The sequence below is a fragment of the Passer domesticus genome, chromosome 17 (genome assembly GCF_036417665.1).
Source record: "Passer domesticus isolate bPasDom1 chromosome 17, bPasDom1.hap1, whole genome shotgun sequence".
Lineage (NCBI taxonomy): Eukaryota > Metazoa > Chordata > Aves > Passeriformes > Passeridae > Passer > Passer domesticus.
Window position 1 is genome coordinate 13673219 of NC_087490.1, and position 14043 is coordinate 13687261.

A 14043-nucleotide genomic window follows, 5' to 3' on the forward strand; every position below is an offset into this window, starting at 1 on the left:
AAACCTTGCTGTGGACACAGCACAATCAGTGCTGAGGTGAAGGGTGTGAGAGAAGGGGCCATACCAAGCCACCCTCCAGCTGTTTGTCTTCTTGTCTAGATGGGAATGTCCAGGAGCTTGTGTTGTACTTATTGACCTGTGGCTGGATCAATTTCTTGACTCCAACCCAGCAGTCCCAGCCAGACTCCAAAGGCAGTGGCTGCAGGTGTAATCTGTCCTCTGCAGAGCCTGGGGGTTCAGGTGTCCTCTCCTTAAGGTAAACCAGGATTTACAGAGCATTTGATGAGAACAAAACTCTCTGCTGGCCCCACGCCCAAGGCTGGATCACTCCTGATGAGTTCTTCGTGGCACACAAGGTGCCAGGTAGAGAGGAGTCAGGTCAAGGGTGTTGTTAACAAGATGATATTGAGACACCTGAGAACAACGTGTGGGGTGTCACCCCACTGTCCCCTCCCTGCTGACAGAGTTTTCTGAAGGACAGCTTGTCTGCTTTACTTCCAGAGTTACAGCAACAGAAACTTTCAGCTTTTAAAAATCTGTAGCTTTGAAGTTCACATTAATTTGTTTTTAAAATGTCCTAGCTGGATTTAGTTTTCCATCTTTTAATATCAGATTTTAAGCCATGAAAGTGCTGGTGGGAGGACGGGGCTGTGAGTCACAGCTTGGTGCCAGGTTCCAGAGCAACAATTAAACGCTGCTCGTTCATCACAAAATGGGACAATTCCCTGTGAACAGCAATAACCTCAAGAGTTTGCTTGAACTGCTTCATTTACACCCTTGGCTCCAATTTATAATCCTGGAACTCTGTGTCAGTTTTATGCAGAATAATAAGAACAAATATTACAGTTGTGGCATTTCAGAATAGAAATGTTATTTAAGCAGGTGCCTCGTGCAGAGCTCTGGGCAACCTGTGAATCAGTGCCCAGCCTGACACAGCTCCTAGCTAGGTGTGGCTTACATATTTTCCCAATAAAGCACTCTGAAAATAAAATAAATGGAAAATACAGGTAATTACAATAAAGAAAAGATGCTCTCTTAGTATCAAAACCACTTTTAGGCTCTGAGGTGCTCTCGTGAGGTACCCAGTAAGAGGCAAGGGGTGCAGCTGGGCTGCAGCAGCCCCTGCAGTCCTGCCCCTCTCTTCTGGCTGTGCATTTGAGACAGGAGAGCAGGCAAGGGGATTTATCTGCCACTGCTGCAGTGAAAGCTCATGTGAACCACTGCACAGAAAATCTCTTCTCTCACTTTGTGTGCCTGACCTTGAGCCTCTGCTGGTGGCTGCTGCCGTTGCCATGGAAACGGGAGAAGATTGTTCTGTTGATATCGTTGCATAATGAAGGGTCACTGAGACTGCTAGGGTCAGGAGATCATTGTCAGAATTCAGCTCCTCAGGGGTGAATGCTATTCCACACGGATTTTCCTCATGATTTGACGTGATTGTTACTTTGTCATCCTCAATTAAAATACGGGTCCCACTGACTTCCAGTTAAAAGGAGAAATATTTGGCACACCACAGATTCCTGGAGAAGGCTGCTTTCTCTGGGTGTTCCAGGGCTGCAGAATCACCCAGCTGTGCAGCTTGTTGCCACTGTCAGTGAGGAGTGGTAAATGGCTGTGTAATTGTCTCTGACAGTTTTGAAATGCGTGTAGAACACAATCACATTTGCTGGTAAAAGCCTCTGGTGATGGAGTTTTGAGTCTCTTCAGGGAGGAACTAGTTCAGAAGCTTTTTTTTCCTCTAAAAAAGTTGGTGTTTCTTCAAGGACAGTTTGAGAAAGGAGGAATTGGAGCCTGGGACATTTTTGACAGGCCATGTTTTCTAGATTACCAGTAATTTTTGAAGCTTGCCTCCAGTCTTTCCAAAGAACCACACTTTTCTTGAAAGCTCAAATCCCAACATGATACATGGAGCACAGGGTAGGGGCTACTTCACATTTTTAGCATATGGTGTGCCTGTTTTGACATCCCAGAGCAGGGAAAACAAAATTAATCATCGTGGTTTTCACCACTGACTGCAGCTTTAAAAGTCTTAAAAACAGGTGTGTAAACTGTGTTTCATTATAGTTATAATTAATTAAATGAAGGCAGCTCTATGTAATCCTGTGCTTTGGACAAGTCTTGACATTTTTAGGGAAGAAGGGTCCCATCCACTTGATCCTCTGGTCTGGCAAGGCCAGGGAGATGTGCACGGCCAGGCTCTGCTGCTCCCTTTGCTTCCCTCTGCCCAGCTGTTGCTGCAAGGTCTGCCAGCAGCTCTGGGTTTCTGCTGCACCCTCTCCCTCCCTGCTGCCCTTCCTGAGCAAGCTGTGCCCCTTCCCACCAGGATCCATGGCAGTGCCTCCAGCCCAGCTCTGTGCCAGGACAGGAATCTGGGGGATCAGGCCAGTTCCACATGCAGGGTGCCCAGAGCTGCCAAGGCTGGACTGTCCTGTTGCTCCTGACTTCACAACCATTTTTGTCAATTATTTGATACCTCTGACCTAGAGACAGAGCTAACACCATGACCTGTTCAACCCAGGGCTGGCTCTTGGCAAACTGGATGTCTATGAAACCCAATCCTCCTCCTCAGCTTTTGTTGTCTGGTTGTGAGGACAGTGCTGCTCTTTAGTCTCAACTTTGGAGAAAAACTGGCCCCTAATCATAGCATGGTATGTTAAGAAAACCCAAAAACCAAAAAAAGCCCTTACCCATTAGAAAATTGCAATTTATTTTCTTTTAAAAACCCAAATGAATCCCTCCAGACTTTCTTATCAATTTGCTTTCGTGAGACTATTAAGGAAAATCTGTAATGGAAGTGGGTAATATTTTCTTGTCTCTTTTCCCCCCCTCTTAGCTCTATAAAGTAACTCCAGAATGTTTTGGGGAAGAACCAAACACTGTGGGAAATAGGCAAGTGAACACTTGTGTTCAACAAAGAAATAAATCTTCACTATTGTGAGCATCAGGGGCAGTTCTTTTCCTTTTAAACTGCTTTCATTTTCCACATGATTTTCTAAGAATTTAATTATTTTGGCTTCTGGCCATAGTCATCAGCAAGCACTCCTGGGAAATTTGTTCTGTCATCCATTTCTGGAGTCTCATGCATTTTCAGCAGCCACATTTTCTGGATTTCCACAAAGCGTAACCCGTGACTGAGACAAAGAGCCTGCCCTGGCTGCTGGAGAAAGGCACCAGGGACTGTGAATTCACCCTCCAGGAGTGCCTCTGCTCTCTGGGGCTGCTCTCAGCAGGCCTGAAGTGCCTCCCTGGCGGGGAGGTTTGTGCTGCACGCTCCTTGGGCAGAGCTGTGGCAGGGATGCTCCTGTCCTGCTCCACTGGAGGTGCAGGTGGTGCTCCAGGAGGAGCAGAGCACGGGAGGGAGCCCAGGGACAGCCAGAGCTGTGCAGGTAAAAGCAGAGAGGCACAAGGCCCTCCAGGGATGGGATTTCACTGAGCACAGAGGAGCTCTGGTGTCCTGGGGAGGAGGGCAGAGGTTCCCAGGGCAGGTCCCAGCCCTCCTCATCCTCACCCATTTATTAGCACTCCTCCACTGCCTGTGGAGCACTCTTCTGCTATGAGAATTAACAGAGAGATGTGAGAATGTGAGAATAACTCTCATTTCCTTTGATGACTTAATGGCAAAGGTCAGTGGAAAATGAGCTCTTACCTCGGGCTTGGGGATGGAGAAGCAGAGAGTGCTGTCTCAACAGCACTGCAATGACAGAATCAGTACCAAAAATGCTGGAGGAAGGAAATGTAGGAAAGGAATAGTAAAATCCCCCTGCAAGTTCTGTTTGCCTGGGGAAATCACAAACTCCTAAAATTCAGCTTGCAATGGCATTATATATTAATTCTTCATATTTGTTTTGAATAACTTGCACTAAAGACAAGGAGAAGGACATGTTTTGGTTCAGTACTTAATTTTTGGGAAGTTTATTTTTAAATTTATTTTGTATTTTTAGAATCTGGAAGCATGGAGGTGACAAGGGATTTGATCTGTGGAAACCTTAGCAAGACAGGGATTCCTAAATCCCTGGTTGGGTGCTGAAGTCAGTGCTGCAGCCCCTGGAATTGCCTTCTCAGTATTAAAATTCCTAAGGTAGCTCCATTTCTGGTCATGGCCTTAATTTTGTCTGGCTTGATGGGGATTTGAAGTGAGACTTGAGTTTCAGTCCCTGCTCTATTGAATATTTAATATCAATTCAGCAATATTAATAAAGCAAGGATTAGGTAGGACTCTCCTCTCTCTGGGAGTGCCTTGTGACTAATCTGTGGAGCTCACCTTCTCTCTTTGAGCCAGACAATATTTAATTATTCAATATATAATTGTGGGACAGGTTCAACAGGCAAGAATGAGCATCAAGCAGGGAGTCAAATGCTTTTCTGCAAAAATGGAAAGTGCAGTCCCTTGTGCAAAAACCTGATTGAGCCCAGGCCTGTGTCCTGGGCAAATGCTGTGTCTTCTGAAGGCAGTTTGAGGTTTTTGGGAAGGCGTGAGAGGTGAGGCTGCTTGGCAGCATCTGCCTTCTTGTGAGGGTCTGTGGTGAGAGGGCAGACTGTTAAACACTCAGAGAAGGAACAATTCCACCTCCCTTCCCACTCAGGGGATAAAAATCAATCTGAATTTATTTGCTGTTGCAGCCTAGAATTTTTTTTCTGTAGTTACAATGCTTTCATTTAGCAGCCTCTTCCTGGGTTATAAATGACACCCACAAGAAAGCAATGATCTGAAGTGACTGTAAATGGTTCTTAGTCAGATTCACACCATTATTTTGAAAGCGCAAATAACATTTGGGAAATGGGAAATGGCCTCTGCAGTTATTAGTTTTGTCTTTTTTTCCCCTTTAATTTGCTATAGTTCTGCCTAGAAATCACCCAAGATTAGGTAAGCAACTGTGTATGTGCTGATTAAAGGACATGCCTTGTGCCAGCAGCCTGACAAAGTGCAGGAGGAGGAGGAGGAGGTACCTGTGTATTTGCAGAATTCACGAGCTGCTGCTTGGCGTCAGGAGCAGAGGTAAAATCCACGTGTGTCCTTTGAGGATGGAAGTTCTCCCATCAGATGAAGGTGTCTGGCAGAGCCAGGGCTGGGTTTTGTTCAGCACAGCACCCACAGCCCTGCTCTGGTGTCACTGCCGTGCTGGGGGGTGATGGGTGCTGGGGTGGAAGGGGCTGGGGCTTTGGCTCTGAGCCTGGGCTTTGGCTCTGCTCAGCTTTGGCTGCTCTGCTCAGCAGCTCCAACACCCCCGGGCATTGCTCCAGCTAGAGAGGAGCTCTCTTCTTGAGGACAGCAGGGCAGCTCATTGCTCTGGATCCCAGGTGGACTCAGTGCTCTGGATCAGCCCTGAAGATTGTTCTGTGGTTTTTCTGCCATTTGCTGCCTCGTTCCATCAAACAGGAGCTGTCACCATTACTGGTCCATTTGTCCTTCTGGTGCTGGTGGCACCTGCAGCTCTTGGTGTTGCTGCTCGGGATGAGGAAGGAGCTGTGGGTAGCCCAGTGAGCAGCACAGAGCTCCTGGGGCTGTGCTCAGGGCTCTGCTGCTCAGGGCTCAGCAGGGACAGCAGCCAGCTCAGGAGACAGGGCTCAGCAGGGACAGCAGCCAGCTCAGGAGACAGAGCTCAGTGTGAAAATCACTTTCATTCACAGCCAGAATTGCTACACGTGGTTTCCCAGCATCTCTCTGACTTCCAGCTGAGGAGTGAGTAAATACTACTTGTAACAAATAGGAAACTGCAATTAAATTAATTTATTTTTCAGCCATGAGTCTGAAATGTTAGTCATGGTTTTGGGGATTTATTTATTTTTATATAAAACGCAAAGGGTACTGCTGGAAGTGACTAGAGAGGAGCTCAAGAAACAAGAGAGAAACTTCATTTAAAGGACTTGTCTTGTTCTGTGAATTGTGATGAAGGAATTTTGCTTTTTTTAGACAGTGTTTCCTCCAATGATTTTATAATCTTGGCTTATGAGTCTGAATTTAGTTCTTACTTCAGCAGGCATCATGACAGAAAAGTGGATGTCAGAAGTCTTAAAAGGATTAGTGCTCCATATAGAACCAATAAAATTGATTTGTGAATTAGGGGTCCCCTCCACAGAAGTAATAAAGTTTTCTTTCTGCAAGCAGAGAAACGTTGCCCTTGTAAAGGTGTCAGCGTGCTCGTTGTGCGCTGGTGTAATATCGACAGAGCTCAGGGCAGAGATGAACTGAGGCAGGGCAGCAATCACAGCTGAGTGGAGCTGTTCCACCCCAACTGCAAACACAACACCCTGCAAGGCTCAGCTGTGCTCTTGGAAAAGTGTCCCTGGTCACTTCAGCACCTGCAATGATTTTAGATGCTGCTGCTAATGAAAATACACCTCAGAGGTGCTGCAGCCTGCGCTTCTTGCACACCAGGGCTGCAGCACAGCTGAGTAATTATCCAGCTCAGAAAACCTCCCTTCCCCTGCTGATTGATTTCAGCTGGGTTCAAATGCTGCCTAACAGCCTGTGCCCCAGCAAGACACAGAAGGCTTCAAAATCCTGGCCTGAAGTGAGTGCTGAAACCAAAGCAACTGAAAAAAGCCAGTTGAAGAAATTTGGATGGGAAAAGAGCTCCATCAAGCAGGTTTAACTTCTCAGGAAATAGAATTCAACCCTAAGAACAGGAAGAGGAAACGAAAACAATTTTTTCAACTGGAGATGGAAAAAGTGAGTGGATGCTAAATGGACAGCTTAGAAATCAATGGAGGAAGTGAATGCTGCTCTTGGCAGAGGTGTCTGAGAAAAACTGATTGAGGATTTTCAAAAGAACTGGGCTCTGGCCTTCTGCCAGAGGGGCTCAGCCATGGGTGCTGAGGTGGGTGGGACAGCCCCTGGGCTGGCAGGACCTGCCACACTGCAGGACAGCCCCTGGGTTGGCAGGACCTGTCACACTGCAGGACAGCCCCTGGGTTGGCAGGACCTGTCACACTGCAGGGCAGCCCCTGAGCTGCCAGGACCTGGCACGGGCAGCCCTGAGCTGCCAGGACCTGTCACACTGCAGGGCAGCCCCTGAGCTGCCAGGACCTGGCACGGGCAGTCCTGAGCTGCCAGGACCTGCACGGGCAGCCCTGCAGGTGCTGCCCCAGGGCTCTGAGCCCCCAGAGCTGAAGCCCTGCCCAGGGGCTCTGGGTGGGTGCAGCTCCAGCAGCCCCTCCAGGCAGCTCAAGGGTTTTGGTGCTGGGGCAGACCCAAAGCACAGCCTGAGCTCACAGGCTCATACCCCAAAGGCTTCTCCAGGTGCTCTAGATGTAAACATTTAATCAGACTCTTAAGTATTTTTGTGTTTGCCAGAAGTTGTTTAAGTAATGACAGGTACATACCTACAAACGCCCCCCCAAAAAAAACCCAAAAAAACCAGAAACCAGCAACTTGGCAAAATGTACCAATAGAAAGGAGATTCTGTGCTGGATTTGCTTTGTTCCTAATGAATTAGTTCCAGGACTGATCCTTCAGTGTGTTTAGATGCAGAGAGACAAAATCTCACCAAACTTGGTGCTATTGGAGTGCAGAAAATGGCAATACCTGAGCTTTGAAAAGTGCATGTGAGAATCAGGCTGTTCATTGGCAAGGCCAGGGGCACTCGGGAGAAATGTAGCTGGCTGTTCTGTTTTCTGGCACATTTGGGCTCAAGAAAAAAGCTTCTAGCAAGGTTTATGAAGTCCTGATGGGGCTGAACCACAGTTCCTGCAGAGTAAACACAGCCCCTGCCCCAAATTACTGCTTTATGTCACCAATTTTATGGACAATATAAAGCTCCATTGATGCTCGTGACTATTTTTTTAGGTTGCACAGCATAAGTCGTGCATGGGGAGATATTCCTTCTCCAAAAACATCTATTTGATTGTGCTCTATATCTTAGTGTACCAGAACTAATCTACTAAAATATTCATGTAGCAAAGAAAAACTGGAACAAAAAGAAAAGATAAAGTATGTGCGGTGTGTCAGAATTAATGCACCTGGTGGAACATTAACTTTTGTATTTCTAGGATTTTTTTAACCTTGCTACCTTAATGGCATTCTGAAGCAGCATTTTACACTCAGTACTTTTCTTTTTTAAAGTTAAAATATTAAAATGGAATAAGGGTAGGAAGGGAAGGGATAAGTGGAAGAAGACAAAAGAGCTCCAGGAACTGTGGAGCTGGGTCCTTTGATTGGTAGGTAAAGCTCATAAACACCTTGAATTAATAATTCCCTACACAGAATGAAATTCCAAACATGCTAGCATAGAAGGCTATGCAATAACTAGGAAGAAGTTCAAAGTCTTACTGAGATTGAAGAGAATCATAGGCAGAGCTGACCCTCAGTCTGAAATGAATTTCACCTTCACATGGCTGCTTTTCTAGATGAGTGTGCATGAAACATTAATACTTTTGCATGGAAAATTCCACATCTGGATTGTATTTTCATTTTAGCTATGGAATTCTGCTGCACGTGTGTTGAACTTTGGGGTTAATGAAGAGCAATCTTTATTAAAATGTGATTTTAAAAAATATATGAGTAATTTGCAATATTAAAGGCTTCTGGAAATCCAAACTGTAAGAATGGTTTTGAAAATATTGAAAATTGTCTGCCTGACTATTCTGCCCCCAGCTACAAATCAGATTAAGCCATTTATGCTCTGACTCAAAGGGAAACAATGATAACATTTTTGGCAATGAAACAGTTGGGGGAAATTATATTCCAAACTGAAAATTTTATGAAACCAGAGAGTGAGAACAAAAGAGAAAAAGAAAACGAGGTGGTTTGTGGTGGAGGCAGTTTTACAAGTGGAGCTGTGTAAAACTGGGTGCACCAACCCCTGCTGGTTCAGGCTGCAGAGGGTTAAACCCTGAACCCTCCAGGCTCTGGGTGTCCCTGGTCCATCCCCAGGTGTTCAAACCCTGCACCCTCCCTGGTCTGGGTGTCCCTGGTCCATCCCCAGGTGTTCCAACCCTGAACCCTCCCTGGTCTGGGTGTCCCTGGTCCATCCCTGGGTGTTCAAACCCTGAACCCTCCAGGCTCTGGGTGTCCCTGGTCCATCCCCAGGTGTTCAAACCCTGAACCTGCTCAGGCTCTGGGTGTCCCTGGTCCATCCCCAGGTGTTCAAACCCTGCACCCTCCCTGGTCTGGGTGTCCCTGGTCCATCCCCAGGTGTTCAAACCCTGCACCCTCCCTGGTCTGGGTGTCCCTGGTCCATCCCCAGGTGTTCCAACCCTGAACCTGCTCAGGGTCTGGGTGTCCCTGGTCCATCCCCAGGTGTTCCAACCCTGAACCCTCCAGGCTCTGGGTGTCCCTGGTCCATCCCCAGGTGTTCCAACCCTGCACCCTCCCTGGTCTGGGTGTCCCTGGTCCATCCCTAGGTGTTCAAACCCTGCACCCTCCCTGGTCTGGGTGTCCCTGGTCCATCCCCAGGTGTTCAAACTCTGCACCCTCCCTGGTCTGGGTGTCCCTGGTCCATCCCTGGGTGTTGGGACCCCTGAGCTCTCTCAGGCTCTGGGTGTCCCTGGTCCATCCCCAGGTGTTCCCTGGCCTACCCAGCTCCTGATCCTGCACACTGCATTTTCCTGGGTGCTCAGTGCCATTCCACAGCTCTTCCTGCACAAAGTCCATGGCAAGAGCTGTTCTGCTGGCAGCTCCCCAGTGCAGCATATTTTATCTTAGAGTTTGAGGAGGATCTTTAATCCTATCCGAGAAAGAAACCCCCAAAGCATCTTTGATTCGCAAAAATAAACTTTTATAAGTTGTTTAAAAATTGTATCTTTTAAAATGCATTTTAAAATTTAAATAGGACCTCCAGCTTTAAGATATTCCTTCATTTTCTGACTGAAAAAATTCCTTAAAGATTGAATTGTGCCGAAATATTAATGGCTGAGCATACAGAGATATGAATCAATACAGAAAAAAACCCAAATCAGAACAGAAAAAAAAATCTAGATGCTTCCCTATCTGAGATTTCCCTATAAACTTCATGACACACTTTTAGTTGAGGATATAATGAAGTGTGTGCTCAGGTCACGGAAATGAACAAGACATCTTGTCTCCAAGTTTAATTAAAAGATTTCTTCATTGAATTGTGTTGTACAAAATTATCATTTGTTTTGTGTTTGCTGTAATTACAAGCAGTCTCCTGTCAGGCAGCTCTGTGCATTTCTCTCGATGTGGGCTTTAATCTGTACGAGGGGGCACAAGGCACAAGCAGGACATTAATCTCCCTAAAACAGCTTTTTCCCTTGCATAGGTTCCCATCTAAATAGAAATCGGATCATTTCTAAAAAACATGGTTTCAGCAAGCAGGGACTGAATTTTAGTTTCTCACTTCCCCTGTTTCTTTTCTGCCCCATGGCTTCTCTATCTGTAATTGTACCATAGACTGAATTAACTGATGTTTTAAACACTTAATTTGATAAATCTGCATGAATCCCATGGGCTGCAACAGGAGCTCACTAAATGTTTGTAGTGCTGGAAATTTGGATTAATCTGCCTTCCTGGCACATGCTCCAGAGGGGGACTGGTCCCTTTTTGTGCTTTTCCTGCTAAAACTGCTCTGAGCTGGCTGGGAGGAGGAGTTTGTCCTTGGAGAGCTGGCACTGAAAACTGCCTGGGTGTGCCAAGGTTCACCTGCTCCTGCTCAGAATTGCTGCTGGCTCCAGGTAGCAGTGCCTCGGTGGCAGGAAGGGTTTTTCCCTGGCCTGAGCAGTTCTCTGGGTGCTCACAGAGTGGATCACAGACTGAGTGTGTGGGCTGCCCCTGCTGTGACCGGTGGTGCAGGGCTCTTTGACTCCTGCCCTTGGCTGCCCACTCACAAACTGCCCTGGACGCTGAGGACATGACTGCAGTGTTTTTGTGACCATCTCTCAGATCTCTTTCCCTGCTCCCTCAGTTCCTGACTCACCATCTGTATTTACCCTGTGTGATACCAACGTTCTGTTATCCCCATTTCCACAGATGAAAAAATAATTAATATCTTTCACATTAAAAGAATTTTATAGTAACGCAAAGTTCCACCAGCTGCCTTGCTGCCAGATCATAATTGACAAACTCCTTGGTGTGGAGGCTGACATTTCTTTAATGGTCTCACCACAATTCCCTATTTCCATTTTCTCCTACAGACTAACAGCTAAAGCCGTGGCTGTTCTCTTACCAATCTTGGGGAGCTCGTGGATCTTTGGTGTTTTGGCTGTCAATGCCCATGCTTTAGTGTTTCAGTATATATTTGCTGTTTTTAACTCACTACAGGTAAGTACCTGGTGGGGAAATTTATGGCAACAGGAGTGCTTCTGAGATCCAATTAAACGGATCATTAGTAATGTCTTCACATGTTTATGTTTGCTGCATTTTATCCTGTGTTCCTTCCTCTGTCTTTTAATTCTGTGCTAAGCCCAGAGTGCTGGCAATTGCTTGTTTTTGTTTGAACAGAACTTGTATCCCACTCCTTAGAGTTTCCAGTAGCAATAATTAAATAAATGAGACAGCACTGAGCTTCAGAAATGAAATGAAATTCACTCTTGCAGCACTGTGTACCACAGGCAGGATTCTTCAGTAGAGATACCAGGCCAATTTTTCAATGCCAATTTGAGGCTTCATTACTGAGACTAAATGAAAGCAAACAGAAGTTTATGGGAGAGATCAAAAGTGGAGCTATTCCCTGTGCTGTACAGAGCTCCTGCATGCAGGAAACTCGACCCTCATCTCGTTGGCACAGCAATCCAGAAAAGCAGCTCTGTCCAAGGAGGAATGTAAACATCTGCTTAGCTGCAAGCAGACATTTCAGTACAGGCATAACCCTATAGGCATGTTGCAGTTCTTTCCCAAACAGTGGTTACAAAGAGGAAGGAAAAACAATCTCCTGTAAATCCTTTCTTGTCTTGGAAATAAACAGCACTATGGATACAAAAATAGTGAAACAGGGTTCTTGGTGCTGAATACTACTGCCAGAAAAATGAAATTATTTTGTGAGGGAAAGGGATTTTCACTTTGCATTGGACTAAAAGCCCAAAGATAGCAAAATTCTGCCATAAAAAAATCTCCTGGTGCTAATACCTTGCTTTCCTAACCTGAAAAATCCTGATCTGGCATTTCCCTAAGAGCATTTCCCTCTTTGCAACCACAAACAAAAAGTTCTCTTGTCATGAAACAAGAATTTCTGCATATTTTCAGCCAGATTTTTCCTTTAGTACAGCAAAGTTTAGGAGTTGTTTTTTTTTTACAGGAATAGTTGCAGACAAGCCCCACAGTCACCTAATGCTGCAGGTTTCTCCAGGTTCACTTGGGACTCTCTGGTTTAGTGCACTCTGATATTTATAGGGCTCCAGCTGCCTGATGTCTGTTCTGTACACACTGAGAGAAACACAGCAGGAAACGTTTGATTTTTCACAGCCAGACCTCACCCTTCTCCCTTTTTTCCGTTTTCAGGGATTTTTCATGTTCCTGTTTCACTGTCTTCTGAACTCAGAGGTATGTAACTAAATGGTGTTAATAAACCTGGTGTTACCAAATTCAAAGAACATAAGTGTGGAGCAAGAACAGACTTTCTGCTTTATCATTGCCTGCTGTGTCACTGATTTCCTTTTTCTTTTAATTAATCCATGACTCTTCTGGCTCTGTGACTTGCAGCATTTTTACCCATGCTTGACTTTTTGTTTTAATTAGCATGAGAAATGTTTGAAACACAGAACCAAGATAAGAGGAGCAGGTCAGGAGTCAGGAGAGAAGCTGAGAGAAGCCTTCCTGAAAGCTGGGGGGCCTGAGCAGGCACAGGAGAAGAAGAGAGGAGAAGATGCTCCAAAAGTGGGAGCAGGACCCACTCTGGTAGTCCCTGCTGGGGGCTCTGTTACAGCTGCAGCCCCAGGGAGGAAAATAAATATTATTCTCAGCCAAACATACTTTTGGATGTTGCTCATGCAGTCCTTAATGGGAAACCATACTGAGTAGAAGATTTTCCAGGTATTTTTCTTGGCAGGAAGTTCAGGTGTTCATAGGGGACTGAGGCATCTTTTTGTATTAAGGCTGCATTAGAGCAACTGGGATAAAGCCAAGGCAAGGCTGATGTAAATTTGGCTTGCAGCATCCTCTCCTCCCACGGCAGATAGCAGAAAATGCCCAGGAACAAGTATTACTGAAAGAAACAGGTTTTACAAAAACCACTGCCAGGGCAAGGCTCAGCGGAGACCCTGGTAGCTTTGGCTCTCCACAGATCTTTTTCCTGGATGTTAATGAGTAGCTCTGCCCCATAACCTGCTGCTGCTTCCTGTGAAACAGCAGCACTCCAGCTCTCCTGCAGAGAAATTATTATTTATTAATATTTGCCAACCTATTCCAGCCCAGAGCATTCACTGATGTAGTCTCTACCAAAATCAGTTTGGAGAGTCAGGTCTGACTGTGGAACTCTTGATCTTTATTGAAATCAACTAAAATTAAGCAGGCAGGTTAAAGGCAGGGAGGAAAAATATTTATTCTAATCTCCCCCAGGCTTAGAAATCTTCAAGTTTCAAATATTTTATATGAAAAACAAATATTTGAATTGCTGTTATTTTTCCGGAACCTCATGAAAAATTAAATTCAAAACTTTTCAGAATTTATATCATCAAAAACCACACAGCTAATGTGAGCTGTCATTTTTGGAGAGCAGGTCCTACTGGCTAGGAAATGTGAAAGTGTCCTAGTGAAAAGTCCATGAAGACAAAGAAAAGTGTAGGGGTGGATTTTTTGTTGTTTAATAGCACAGTGACATTTGTGTGGAGGAAGGAAAGAGGGGGAAAGATTGCAGGCTGCACCTGTAAAAATAAACACAACTTTTTCAACTGGTTTCACCGTTTTTTGCCAAAGGTTAGAGCTGCCTTTAAGCACAAAACCAAGGTCTGGTCCCTCACCAGCAGTTCAACACGCAACATCAATGTGAAGCCCTTCAATTCAGACATTGTAAGTACTGCTTCTTTTTCCCCCCTAACTGTATTTGAGAGTGTTCCACATTAAATTCTGTTGGAAAGAACAGAGCAGGCCCATGGGTATTTTTAGTACCAGCCTAATGCAAGGTGCAGGCAGGTGGAACCAGCAAGCATGAA

General features: G+C 45.6%; 1 protein-coding gene across 4 annotated transcripts in view; it reads left to right on the forward strand.

The window, feature by feature from the left end:
* ADGRD1 (adhesion G protein-coupled receptor D1) overlaps positions 1-14043 on the forward strand; it is a 110904-nt gene that overhangs the window by 93205 nt on the left and 3656 nt on the right. For all 4 annotated transcript variants that reach the window (XM_064392359.1, XM_064392358.1, XM_064392360.1 and 1 more), the window contains 3 exons: positions 11092-11218; positions 12395-12436; positions 13808-13900. In XM_064392359.1, coding sequence (XP_064248429.1) covers positions 11092-11218; positions 12395-12436; positions 13808-13900 — 262 coding nt within the window. The remainder of the gene's footprint in view (positions 1-11091; positions 11219-12394; positions 12437-13807; positions 13901-14043) is intronic.